The 12,192-nt window shown below is 49.9% G+C and overlaps 1 protein-coding gene across 5 annotated transcripts in view; it reads right to left on the bottom strand.

The window, feature by feature from the left end:
• The window catches only part of SYN3 (synapsin III), a 543,931-nt gene that overhangs the window by 24,967 nt on the left and 506,772 nt on the right, over window positions 1–12,192 (bottom strand). For all 5 annotated transcript variants that reach the window (XM_017944545.2, XM_009217148.2, XM_009217143.4 and 2 more), the window contains one exon: window positions 2,917–3,059. In XM_017944545.2, coding sequence (XP_017800034.1) covers window positions 2,917–3,059 — 143 coding nt within the window. The remainder of the gene's footprint in view (window positions 1–2,916; window positions 3,060–12,192) is intronic.

Below are 12,192 nucleotides of genomic sequence, written 5' to 3'. Positions count from 1 at the left end.
CATGCCTTCTTCCCTTTACTCCATAGTCTTTGTCTCCATCTTCGCCTCCCTAAGTCCTGCTCATCCTTCAGGTTTCATCTGACATACGACTTCCTGACAGCCCACCTTCCCCAGCAAAAATAGACTGCCCGGTGCTACACCCTACATGAATGCTCAGGAATGCTCATCTCCCTTCTGATGACTGCGTTAGTGTCCTCTCTTCTTCGATGGAGGGGAACCCTGAGGGTAGGGGACATGTTTAACTTCATCCCCTGTATATCCAGTATCCAGTGGGACCTGGCAGGCAGTAGGTGCTGTGTACACTGAGGAACTGTGTACACTGGGGGAGAATCCAGACAAGCTACCTATCCCTAACGGTGCATCTGGCCTCGGCAAAGACTGAACAAGTTTAAGCACAGGGGTGTAGGTAAAGCTATTTGTCTTATGGTCAACGGAAGGTATGTGGTTGAGATCAAAGGGTGAACTGGGGAGAGGAATTGACGCAAAACTGTATCATTGTAAAAGAGAAAATCAAATGTAAAAATGCTGAGAATAGATGACCACCAGGAGCCATAAGGCACCGCACCATAGTTGGCAAGGTTGTTTCCCATGAGGCTACAGGTGAGCAGTTCTGAGACTGGGCGCATCCACTGAGACGGAACCAAAAAAGTGGATAGATGGTGAGTGGGGGAGCCGGATTTTTCTCTGTTGGAGTGGGAAGTTATAGATTAGCAACCAGGAAAGGCTAAAATGAACCAAGTGGTACTAGATGAAGGTCCAGGACATCCATAGGATTCTGTTCAGCCTCATAGGGATGTGGATGGGGATATGCGGAAATAATTATGGATATATATGAATACATGGGTAAGGATACACTCATGTATTTCCTTATTGTGTCTGCTAGGACCTAGAAAGAATGACAGCCCAGCAGCGACAAGCACAAAGGCGCGAGTACAAGGCAGGGAGTGGGGCCAGAGGAGGTTGAACGGCTGGGGAAATTCTACACTGAACTCTGACGTGAACCCCCTCCTTTGGAGGTGGGCCAGGCCAAGGTCCAGGAAACTCCGTAAGTCATGACAAAGTGGAGCTGTCAGGCCAGGGAGGCTCCGCAGAAAAAATGCAGCAATGAGGTAATCCTCAAGAACAACAACAACAAAAAAAAAACAGAAAAAAACTGGGACAAGGTGTCGTCAATGTCAAGTGGAAGCTGAAACAATGAAGAGAGGAGGGAAATGATATCATGACCTATGGCGGGGGCCTCAGGAATGCACTGGAATGGGCCATAACTCACGGTGGGCAGGGAGGAGGTGACTTTATCACCCCAAGGCCATCTGAGAGCAGGGGCAGGTCTGGCCTGCCTCGTGGGAGGAAGAGGTTGATTGGTGGAATAGGGCAGAGTTACTCCTTGAAAATGAGTTCCATCCCTTTCCTGCGAATACTTCCTCCTAGGGCAACTGCCTGCACCTCCTCTAGTTTCACAAACAATGACAGGGCGCAGTAGTTGCGACAGAGACGATATGGCCCGTCAAGCCTAAAATTACCACCTGGTCCTCTACAGAAAAAGTTTGCTGACCCTTGGTCTAGGCAATCCAGGTAGTGCCAAAGCAACCACAGGCAATCCGTAAATGGGTGTGCAAGGCTGTGATCAACAGGACTGTATTTAGAGACAGGTGGCAGCTGGATTTGGCCTGTGCTTGTGGTTTGCCAACCCCTAGCTTAAAGCACAAGCTACCCACACAGAAGCCTATGGATGGAGGGGTTTTTCCGGCTGTCCAAGGCTAACCCTTGCAGTCCTCACATATGGAGCCCTGCACACAGTCAGTGCCCCATAAATGCTTGTCAACCAGGCAACGATTGGCCCTCTTGGGTCCCATCATTTCAAGTGGAACTAACAATAACATTCCAGAGTGAAACACAGAGAGGGCTTGAAGCGAAGACCTCTCCCAAGGACGAGACAGTCCACCTACTCCAGAAGTCCCCATTCATCCTGATAACCACAGCCCCATGTAATCCATCCTTTGTTGAACCACCCAGGTGAAGGCGGGCTGCTTTTTTCCGCCTGGCATTCTTTCCTTTTCCTTTAGATTCAGCACCTCTATTTCCACTAGGCAATGGCCCTGCCCACACTGCATGCCTTCATGGTGGGACTCTCCATACTGCTTTTCTCTAATCAATAAAACACAGTCAAAGCTGGACTAATCAGTACTTTTTCCATGGAATCGCAATCTTGAGTTAAGCCCTGAAAATGACTAGGGCAGGTTCATTTACCGGTGGGGATGCCGTGAAAATTGTTTATTATTATTTCTGGCTGCCCACATTCCTGGGCTGCTCTGTATCCTAATGCTTCCAAAACTGATAATTGAGTTGGGAGATTTTTTTGTTTGCTTTTTTTAAGTTTCTGATAACCCATGGTTTTCTAATAAATTCCCTTTTAAAAACCCATTAAGTTAATGATGTGTGGTTTCTGTTGCTTGCAGGCAGAGAAATCTGGTGTAACCTCCTCATTGGTCTTATTGGCTTCAGAGAAACCGTTTGGCAGCTCACAGCCTCATGGTCACATTTTAATAAACACAGATCCTTTGCTCAGAAGAGGAAAAAAAATCCAAAACCCTCAGCAAGGTATTCAAAGCCCTCCTTGATTTGTCCCCAAATTTCTCTCTCAAAGACATATATCCTGTGTGTATGTGCAGTTCCCTAGACGTGCCAAGCACCTTTCTTGCTCTGGAGGAAACAGCCCTTGCTTGGGTAGGTAAATATCTGCCTGGGGATAAGCAGTGACTGAGTATTAGCCCCTTGGCCGCACTGGCCAGAGAAGAAAGGCAGTAAGGAGATAGGATGGAGGATAATGATGCGCCCTTGGGTGCAGGAGACAGTGGCTGGACATGCACCTTTGGGCTCCCTTCCCACGCTCCCCCAGCCCCTGCCCCAGAGACTCACATGTAAGCCTTGTAGTTGGATCCAATTTTCTGGACGCGGATGTCGTACTTGGAGTCGATGAAGGCCTCGGTGGTGGCGTAGGTTTTGGCCATGGCGACCACGCTGGTGATGTCCTGGAAGTCAAGCTGGTTTTCCACTTTGATCTGTGTGGGAGGACGAGGGGGATGAGTGCCACCCACCCCGTGTTCACTGAGCCCACCCCATGCCAGGAACAAGTGCTCTGTCTATAGACATGAATTCCCTTCAGAAGGTCACCTGCTGGCAGGGAAGACACACACGGGAAGTAAATCATTCCACCACACACCACACAAGCTGCAGACAGGAAGGGAGCGATTCCGCTTGGGGGGTCGAGAAAGCTTTACAGAAGAGGTGAGCTCTGAACTGGGTTTGGAAGGATGAACACGTTTCAGACGGATGAGTTTGTGGGGCCATCCTCCAGAGATGCGCGAGGAACCCACAGTGGGGGAAAGGGCAGGTGGCGCGGGCTCGCTGACGGGGGATGTTGCACGGGCCGTCGGGGAACAGACTGGAGGGCCACGGTCTCTGGGCAGGAGCTAGGATTTTAGCCTGAATTTTCTGGAGAGCCGCTGAAAGAGGGAGTGGAGTTTAAACAAGGAAATGGCGTAGTTTGCGTTTTAACAAAATCACTGAAGCAGTTGTGTAGAGGATGGAATGGAGGGGTGTGATTACGATGACGCGATAACCGTCGAGGGGAAATAATGGGATGGCGGCAGGACGCACGTCGGCGCGGCCTGGTGATTCCAGGATCCGTGCGGCGTATCCAGACGCGTCTGACGTACGCCGGTATATTGTCCCCGCATTCGACAACCGCGCGACATCCAGGGTGGCGATTCATTGTGCGGCAACCCAGGTCATGATTACTTTGGCGACGTACCGTCTGGTGTTGCGGTCATGGCGACGGTACCGTCTATGGCGCGTGCGACGCGGCGGCGGCGGTCTGTCGGGTGACGGCTGCGGTCACACCACCGCAGGCGCAGTACTGCACGTCTGCGCGTAAGTATTGCGCACACGTGGCGCAGGGCATGTACTGGTTCCATGCGCGAGGCGAGGCGACGCGCGTGGCGGTTCATCGGCAGGGTCCAGGTCACACTACGTGGTGCGTAGCATGCATTGCTCCTGTGCGGTGACGTGCGGTGGCGTGGTCTGTCGGGCACGCCGCGCCGGCAATTACGGTGCGTAGCATACTGGCTCCGTGGCTGGTACGTGGCGCAAGTAGCATCGCATTGTTCCATGTGCGTGGCGGCGGCAGGCGGATTGGCGTGTCTATTGTGGCGTTCCAGGCCAATACGTGGCGTGAGCATGTGTCATCTGTGCGTGGTGCGTGGATGTGGCGGTCTACGGCGTCATTTATCGGGCACATGCATGGCGCCTTATTCAGGCGGTGCGTGGTGCGCGGATGCGCGGCAATTGCGGTCAATGGCGATAGTGATGGCGCCTTATTCAGGTGGCAGATGGCAGTACGCCGCTATCGTTCAACCGGAGATAAATGGCCTTAGCTGTCGGCGCGACCTGGAGAAACCCGTCAACTGGTTGATCCCACTGACTGCGAACCATCATATGTCCGGCCTGGGGATCCAGGAGAGCTTCTAAGGCCAAGCGCAGAGGACGAGGCCAAGGCTCCGTGATAGTGATCTTAAGACAGAACAGAGGCTGACTCCCAGCGGCTGTGGACGGCTGGGCCAGTTGCTCCCTCCCACTGGCCATGGGAGCCCTGCTTGTTCAGAAGTGGCTCCCCTCTTCCCTGTCACCCTCACCCCGACAGCAGAGGAGTTCTGATGCTGGGTCAGAGACGGGCAGAGCCCTGTGGAGTGGCTGGGTGCTGGGCGGTCTGCGTGGGGTTGGTCTCGGCCACACCCCATCTCACGTCCTTCCTATCTCCCTCTCAGCCCTTTTCTGCCTGCCCTTCGAGGCTCAGCACTGACTCGGCGACTCTGTCCCTCCCACAAGAATGCCCACTCACATTTGCCCAGCTGCGATGCTTACGCAGGGTATTTACAGCTCTCCGTGGGGTCCAAACAGGATTGTGGGCAGGCTGGGCACTGTTGTGGTCACTTAACAGGTAAGGAAACTGAGATCTCTTGACTTGCTCAAGGTTGTAAAGCAGCTGAGCCCAGAGCTAGCCTTGAAGCTCTGGACTCCAAAGGCACAGCTTTTCCTTGAACCATCTCAGGGGTCTGTGCATAGGTGCCTGCCTGTTCTACCATAACGGACACAAACAGCAACAGGAGAGAGGCTGGACAAGCCGCCTCTCTTCTTGGCTCTCTGAGTGATGACTCCAAGTCTCAATTTGCAGAGAAAATAAACATGACCAGGCAAGAGTTCCCTATTTTCCAGCCCTTTTCAAACTCAGCTACCCCACCTTCTTCCTCCCGGCTGCAGCGGTGGTGGTGTGCCTCCTCCCTTTGTTCTGGGTCTTCTAAGCCCTTGGTTTTAGCTGGGTACCTGGCCTCCTCAGCCAGAGATTACTTTGCTGCAGTCTCTCGTGCAGGTAGATGTGCCCGAGTCTCCAAGCTCTGGCCAATGAAAACTGGGTAGCCGTGATATGAGCAACCTCTGGGTGGTGCCCTGAAGATGAAGATAATCTTCCCCGTCCTTTTTCCTTCTTTGCTCTGGCTGGGAATGTGAACATGATGGTATGAGCAGCAGCAGCCATCTTGGGCCATGAGGTGGAAACCGCATGTTGAGGATGGCTGAGTAGAAAGTTGGAAGGACCCGGGTCACTAGCACTGTGAAGCTCCCTATCAGCCCTCGACTCGGACTCTTACACGGGAGAGAAAGAAACTTTAATCTTGTTTAAGCCACTGTTCTCTGGGTCTTTTTTTTTTTTCTGAGATAGGGTCTCAATGTGTTACTCAAGCTGAGTGCTGTGGCGTGACCATGGCTCACTGCAGCCTTGACTTCCTGAGCTCAAGCAATTCTCCTGCCTCAGCCTGCCGAGTAGCTGGGACTACAGGCGTGCACCACCACGCCCGGCTAATTTCTGATTATTTGTAGAAACAGGGCCTCACTATGTTGACCACGCTGGTCTCAAACTCCTGGGTTCAAGCGATCTTTCCACCTCGACCTTCCAAAGTGCTGGGATTACACACTTCAGCCACTGCGCCTGGCCCCTATTATGTGGGTCTTCGTTAAAGCAGCCAAATGACATTTCTGCTCATTATTTTTAGTCTCTTGCTTTTCACCGATTCTTTATCCTTTGGATTAATGTGATCAAGAATCCACCATTCTCCTCAACACGTTCCTGCTTTTCAGAACCTCAGTTAGTCTCCACTGTCTCTCTCTACATCTTCATTCCCCACTTGCCCTTCAACCCACTTTCTCTAGGTTTCACTCCCTACCATTCCCCTGTGACTGATTTGGTCCCTTCTTTGGCAAATCCCATAGAATGCCTCTGGTCCTTGCCCTGCGTTGACCCTCTGTAGCACCTGAAATTGGTGAACTTTGGGTAATACGATTTCCATACCACTGTTTTCCCAGTTCTCACCCTTTCTTTCTGGCAACTTCTTCACAGTCTCTGTTGCCACCTCTTTCTCCAATGCCCCTCTAATGGTCCTGGGGTTTCATCTCTGCCAGAATCCAGGGTCAGGTGGAGAGAACTGGAATTGCCAAAATGACAGAATCGGGTGAGCATTTGCAGGGACAGCTTGTTTAATTCACATTTCTGTCCTTGGTGGCTTTGGGAAGCACCAGAACTTCTTTAGCACCTTGGTTTCCTAGACAGCCCTGAGCACAGAGCAGGCTACTTCGGAGGTGTCTAGCTGCCCACAGCATCATTTTCTTGCTTTACAGTCATGATACACCCTGATATGGGGGGCATGTGTCCACCCAGGGTACACTTTACTCTCTCTCCTTTCCCTGGCATCTTCATACTACTGTGTGGCCACATTTTGGCCAACAAGATGTTAGCAGAAGAGGTGTACGATCTTCCAGGCTGTGCCGTTAAAGGGCAGGGGAGGGCTTTCTACTCCCCACTTCTCTCTCCTTGCTGGCTGGAGTGTGGACCATCTTTGACAGTGTAGCTGAGGGCAATACACCAGGGATGGATGATCAATAAGATGGAAGAAGCCCATGGCCATGAAACCATGGTGGTTCCACGCCAGCCCTGGGCTGCGTTTGTGCAGAGCAGGGAAAGAAAGTCCTAGTTTGTTTACACCATTGTAAGTCTTTGTTATGGCAGCTGAAATGTATCCCAATTATTATATAAGCCTGAAGTAAATTTTTGTGGAATACATCATGCATTCTTTCACAGAGCAGACAAAGAGAGCAAAGGGAGAAAGCACAGAGATAGTGGTTTAATTCCGGAGTGGGCAGCCACCCTCCGGGAACCCTTCTCTTCTGTCTTCGTTTGAGTGGTTGTGCATTGGGGTCCCATTCTATTCTCTCCAACAGTGAGCATGGAACCCAGGTCTCTCTCTCTCTCTCTCTCTCTCTCTGAGACAGAGTCTCACTTACTCTGTTGCCCAGGCTAGAGTGCAATGGTGCAATCTTGGCTCACTGCAACCTCGGGCTCCTGGGTTCAAGCGATTCTATTGCTTCAGCCTCCCAAGTAGCTGGGACTACAGGTGTGTGCCACCGTGCCTGGCTAATTGTTGTATTTTTAGTACAGATGGGGTTTCACCATATTGGCCAGGCTGGTCTTGAACTCCTGACCTCAAGTGATCCACCGACCTCAGTCTCCTGAAGTGTTGGGATTACAGGTGTGAGCCCAGGTCTCTTATACAAAGGCATTTCAAAGCTTCAGGAAAGGCCCTGGCCAAATGTTCCTTTTTATTTTATATTTATATTTATATTTATTTATTTTTTTTAAAGAGACGGGGTCTCACTCTGTCACCCAGGCTGGAGTGCAGTGGTGCAGTCATGACTTACTGCAGCCTTGAACTTCTGGGCTCAAGCATTCCTCCCACCTCAGCCACTTGAGTGGCTGGGACTACAGGAGCCACCACATCCAGCTGATTTTATGTTCTTTTTTGTTACGGAGGGCCTCCCACATTGTATGACACCTGGGCAATAAAAAACCGATTCTACCCCTCGAACCACCATTTCTGTCTCCCCTTTAGACTGTGAGCTTCTTGAGGACAGACGAGTGCTGTCCCCAGCTATTGCACTGGTGCCAGGCACATTGCACATGCTCTACACGAGTTTTCTGGATTGAATTTAAGAAGGCTGGATCAAGACCTGCTAATAATTTGGGAGGGGGGCAAGAAACTGGAAGGAAAAACAAGGGAGTTCCACAAAAAGACAAAGAAACTGTGTTTCAAGGAAACTTGTCTTTTACAAGGTGGATATTTCCGTGCATTCTTGGGTGGGTGCTGCGTTCTCTGAGGGTTTCTGCCTTCCTCACAAGTTCTTGAGAACCGGAAGGATTCCGGGATTCTGGCGAAGGGGGCAGGTGGTCTGGAACCTGGGTGGGTGGGTGCTGGAGGGGACTCTGGGATGGTCCTCAGGCCAGAGAGGGTAGTTGGGGTGAGAGGGCACTGGGGACACAGTCCTGAGGATGGTGAAATGGCTGCTGGCCTGGGCAGGGAGTCTTGGCACTCTGCTTTATTTACTGGCTGGAAATCCCTCCAAGGGTTCACAAAGACAAACTGAAAACAGGAAGCCCTCAATGAGCTGTGATTCAAGATTACCCATTCGCTGCCCAGGGGCTATGATGGGGCCACTGTGAACTCTCCAAAACAGACCCACCCACACCCTAGCCTCCCTCACCCCTCTTCTCCCTTCTCTTATCTCCTCTCGCCTTCTCTCTCTCCTTTCTCTTCCTTCCTTGCCTTCTCACTCTCTCCTCCCTCCCCTTTCTCCCCTTTCCTCACTCCTCGCCTTCTCTCTTACTCTGCTTTTTTTTTTTTTTTTTTTTTTTTGAGACAGACTCTTGCTTTGTCACCTAAGCTGGAGCGCAGTGGTGCAATCAGGGCTCACTGCAACCTCTGCCTCCCAGGTTCAAGCAATCCTCCACCCCAGCCTCCTGAGTGGTTGGGACTATAGGCGCAAGACATCATGCCTGACTATTTTTTCTTTTTCGTATTTTTTGTAGAAATGGAGTTTCCCCACCTTGCCCAGGCTGGTCTCGAACTCCTAGGTTCAGGCGATCCTCCCACCTTGGCCTCCCAAAGTGCTGGGATTATAGGCATGAGCCACCATGCCCGGCCACTCTTCCTCTTACTTTTAATGTCATCTGTCTTCCTCTTGCACCTCTTTCCTCCTTAATTTTTCCTTGTTGCTTACTTCTTGTCTTGTCTTTTTCCAGCCTCTCCCTTCCACCTCCTACTCTGTCTCCTTCAGTTTTCCTGACTTCTTTTCAATGTTGCCATTCTTCTCCTGCTTCTCATTTCTTCTTCATTCCTTCCTCTCTGCCTTTCCTGCCTCCTTCCCCTCATGGTTCCCCCATTCAGGTTCTCATACTCTTCTCCTCTCCTGCTTTCTGAATTGCTTTACCCTCTTGTGTGCTTGTGTGCACACATGTGTGTATGTGTGTGTGCATGCATGCATGTATGCTCTGTCCTGAGGCTGAGCAAGGAGGGAGAGTGGAAACAGAGGCAGAGAAACTGGAGAGAGGAGTCAGGATGCAATTCCAAATCTTCTGAATGGGTTTCAGCTCAGAGGTCTCCTGCTCCAAATTTCAAAATCCAACCCGGGATGGGGAAGTCATCCACATACTTAGTAGACTGTCTGCTATTTGCTTGAATATCTCCAGTAGCAGGAAGCTTATTATCAGGCAAGGCAGCTCATTCCCCTTTAGGGAACCTCTAACCTGTTTTGCTGTATATCGCACCAGGAATGAATGAATGGCCCTCATTATCCTATGGGGCAAGTCTTAGCCCTCTGCCTTGTGTCTGCACTTCATCCACTTGAATGGAGCCACCCAGGTGTGCACAAGTCATTCCTTCCCTAACCCATTCCTAATACGAGCTGCTTCCAGGCCCTTCACCATCTTGAAATGCCCACATTTGACAATCTCTTAAACTATGTGGTACCCAGAATTACACAACAGACTCCAGGTGTGGTTTCAGCAGCAGAGATCAGATAAGACTGTCCCCTCCCTCTATCCAGAATCCACCTGGCATATTCCTGCCTCAGGGCCTTTGCACGTGCTGTTCCTGGCCTGTACGGCTCACCTCTCTCTTAATTCAGGATCCTGTCCGGCATCAGCATCTCAGACCTGTCTTCCCCAGCTACTCTAGGTGAGAGTTGTCATCATTTGCTTCTCCCACCCAGCTCTCCTTACCCCCTTCATCCCACTTTATTTCTCGCCATAAATCCTCCACTACCACTTCACACTGCTACCCATCTATCTGTTTGCTGTCTTTCTTCCCTGCCATTCTACTAGAACGTAAACTCTTCAAGGGCACAGCTGTATTTTGAGCACCTATAACAGCACTCAGAGTACAACAGGTGCTCAATACATTTGTTTAATGATTGAATAAATATACCTAAATATTTACAGATATGTCTATTATATCCAGATAATTACTGAGTGTTTCTTCTAGATATTTGCTGGGGCCTGGGTTTCAACTGAGAACAAGAGATTTGTGATTCTTGTCCAAATGGAGCTTTGAACCTATTAATTATCTTGCTTCCATGAATGCAGCTTAATACAATGTTGGCTTTTCTAAGATCCATATGGGCTTGTCCTAAGCTAATATCTCCAGGTGATTTTTATTATTTATTTATTTGAGACAGGGTCTCAGTCTACCACCTAGGCTGGAGTGTAGTGGCATGATGACAGATCACTGCAGCCTCGACCTCCTGGGCTCTGGTGACCCTCCCACCTCAGCCTCCTGAGTAGCTGGGACTACAGATGTGCACCACTATGCCTGGATAATTTTTGTATTATTATTATAATTTTTTTTTTTTTTGTAGAGATGGGGTTTCACCATGTTGGCCAGGATGGTCTTAAACTCCTGAGTTCAAGCCATCCACCCACCTTGGCCTGGCAAAGTGCTGGAATTACAGGCGTGAGCCACGGTGCCTGGCCTCAGGTTATTTTATTTTATTTATTATTATTATATTTTTGAGACGGAATCTCGCTCTGTTATCAGGCTGGAGTGCAGTGGCACAATCTCGGCTCACTGCAACCTCTGCCTCCCAGGTTCAAGTGATTCTCCTGCCTCAGCCTCCTGAGTAACTGGGGCTACAGGCGTGCGCCACCACGCCCGGCTAATTTTTGTATTTTCAGTAGAGACAGGCATTCACTATGTTGGCCAGGATGGTCTTCATCTCTTGACCTTGTGATCTGCCCGCCTTGGCCTCCCAAAGTGCTGGGATTACAGGTGTGAGCCACCGTGCCCAGCCTCTCAGGTCGTTTTTAAACACAAGATTCTGATAATCCACAACTCCCAGAGGAGGAATTTACATTCAACCTGATCATGGTCAGCTCTGCTCTCATGCTTTTGTCTATCTTTCTGCCTTCCAACATTGGTTCTGTCATCTGATCTGTTAACCATCCTCTCAGCTCTATGAGTTACTCAGTGTCTCTCAGGATTTCGGAGGACCTCTCCTATACCTAGTTTCAGCTGTTCAACCTTACTTCTCTGAGCTTCAGTTTCCTGATCTGTTATCTGTTAAGTGTGATAATGACAACTACCTGGCAGGATTATGATTTTTTTTTTTTTTTTTTTGAGACGGAGTCTCGCTCTGTCGCTCAGGTTGGAGTACAGTGGCACGATCTCAGCTCACTGCAACCTCCACCTCCTGGGTTCATGCCATTCTCCTGCCTCAGCCTCCCAAGTAGCTGGGACTACAGGCCCCCACCACCACGCCTGGCTCATTTTTTTTGTATTTTTATTACAGACGGGGTTTCACTGTGTTAGCCAGGATGGCCTCGATCTCCTGACCTCGTGATCTGCCCGCCTCGGCCTCCCAAAGTGCTGGGATTACAGGCGTAAGTCACTGCACCCAGCCAGGATTATGATTTTTAAATGAAATTATAATGAATGTCAAAGGACTGGCCTAGCATAGCATCTAGCACCTACCAGGTGCTCAATAAACGTTGGTTCTCTTTAATTAATTGTTGGGATTATTTGCTGACATTGAACCATCAATTGAACCATCAATCAATACTTTTTTTTTACACAATTATTCATCCAGCTACAAGTTTTTCTCCCATATAATCATTCAACTCCCATATTTCTTCTGTGATCCATGGACTATCCAATGCCTATCCAGCTCATAGCAGAGGTTCTGGGACACATTAGATGTTCTTATAAATATTCCTAGGCTAAACAAATGACTGGGTAAAATGGCCATTCATCTGATTAT

The sequence above is a fragment of the Papio anubis genome, chromosome 16 (assembly GCF_008728515.1).
Source record: "Papio anubis isolate 15944 chromosome 16, Panubis1.0, whole genome shotgun sequence".
NCBI classification, from domain to species: domain Eukaryota; kingdom Metazoa; phylum Chordata; class Mammalia; order Primates; family Cercopithecidae; genus Papio; species Papio anubis.
This window is presented reverse-complemented; position numbering and strand designations above follow the sequence as displayed.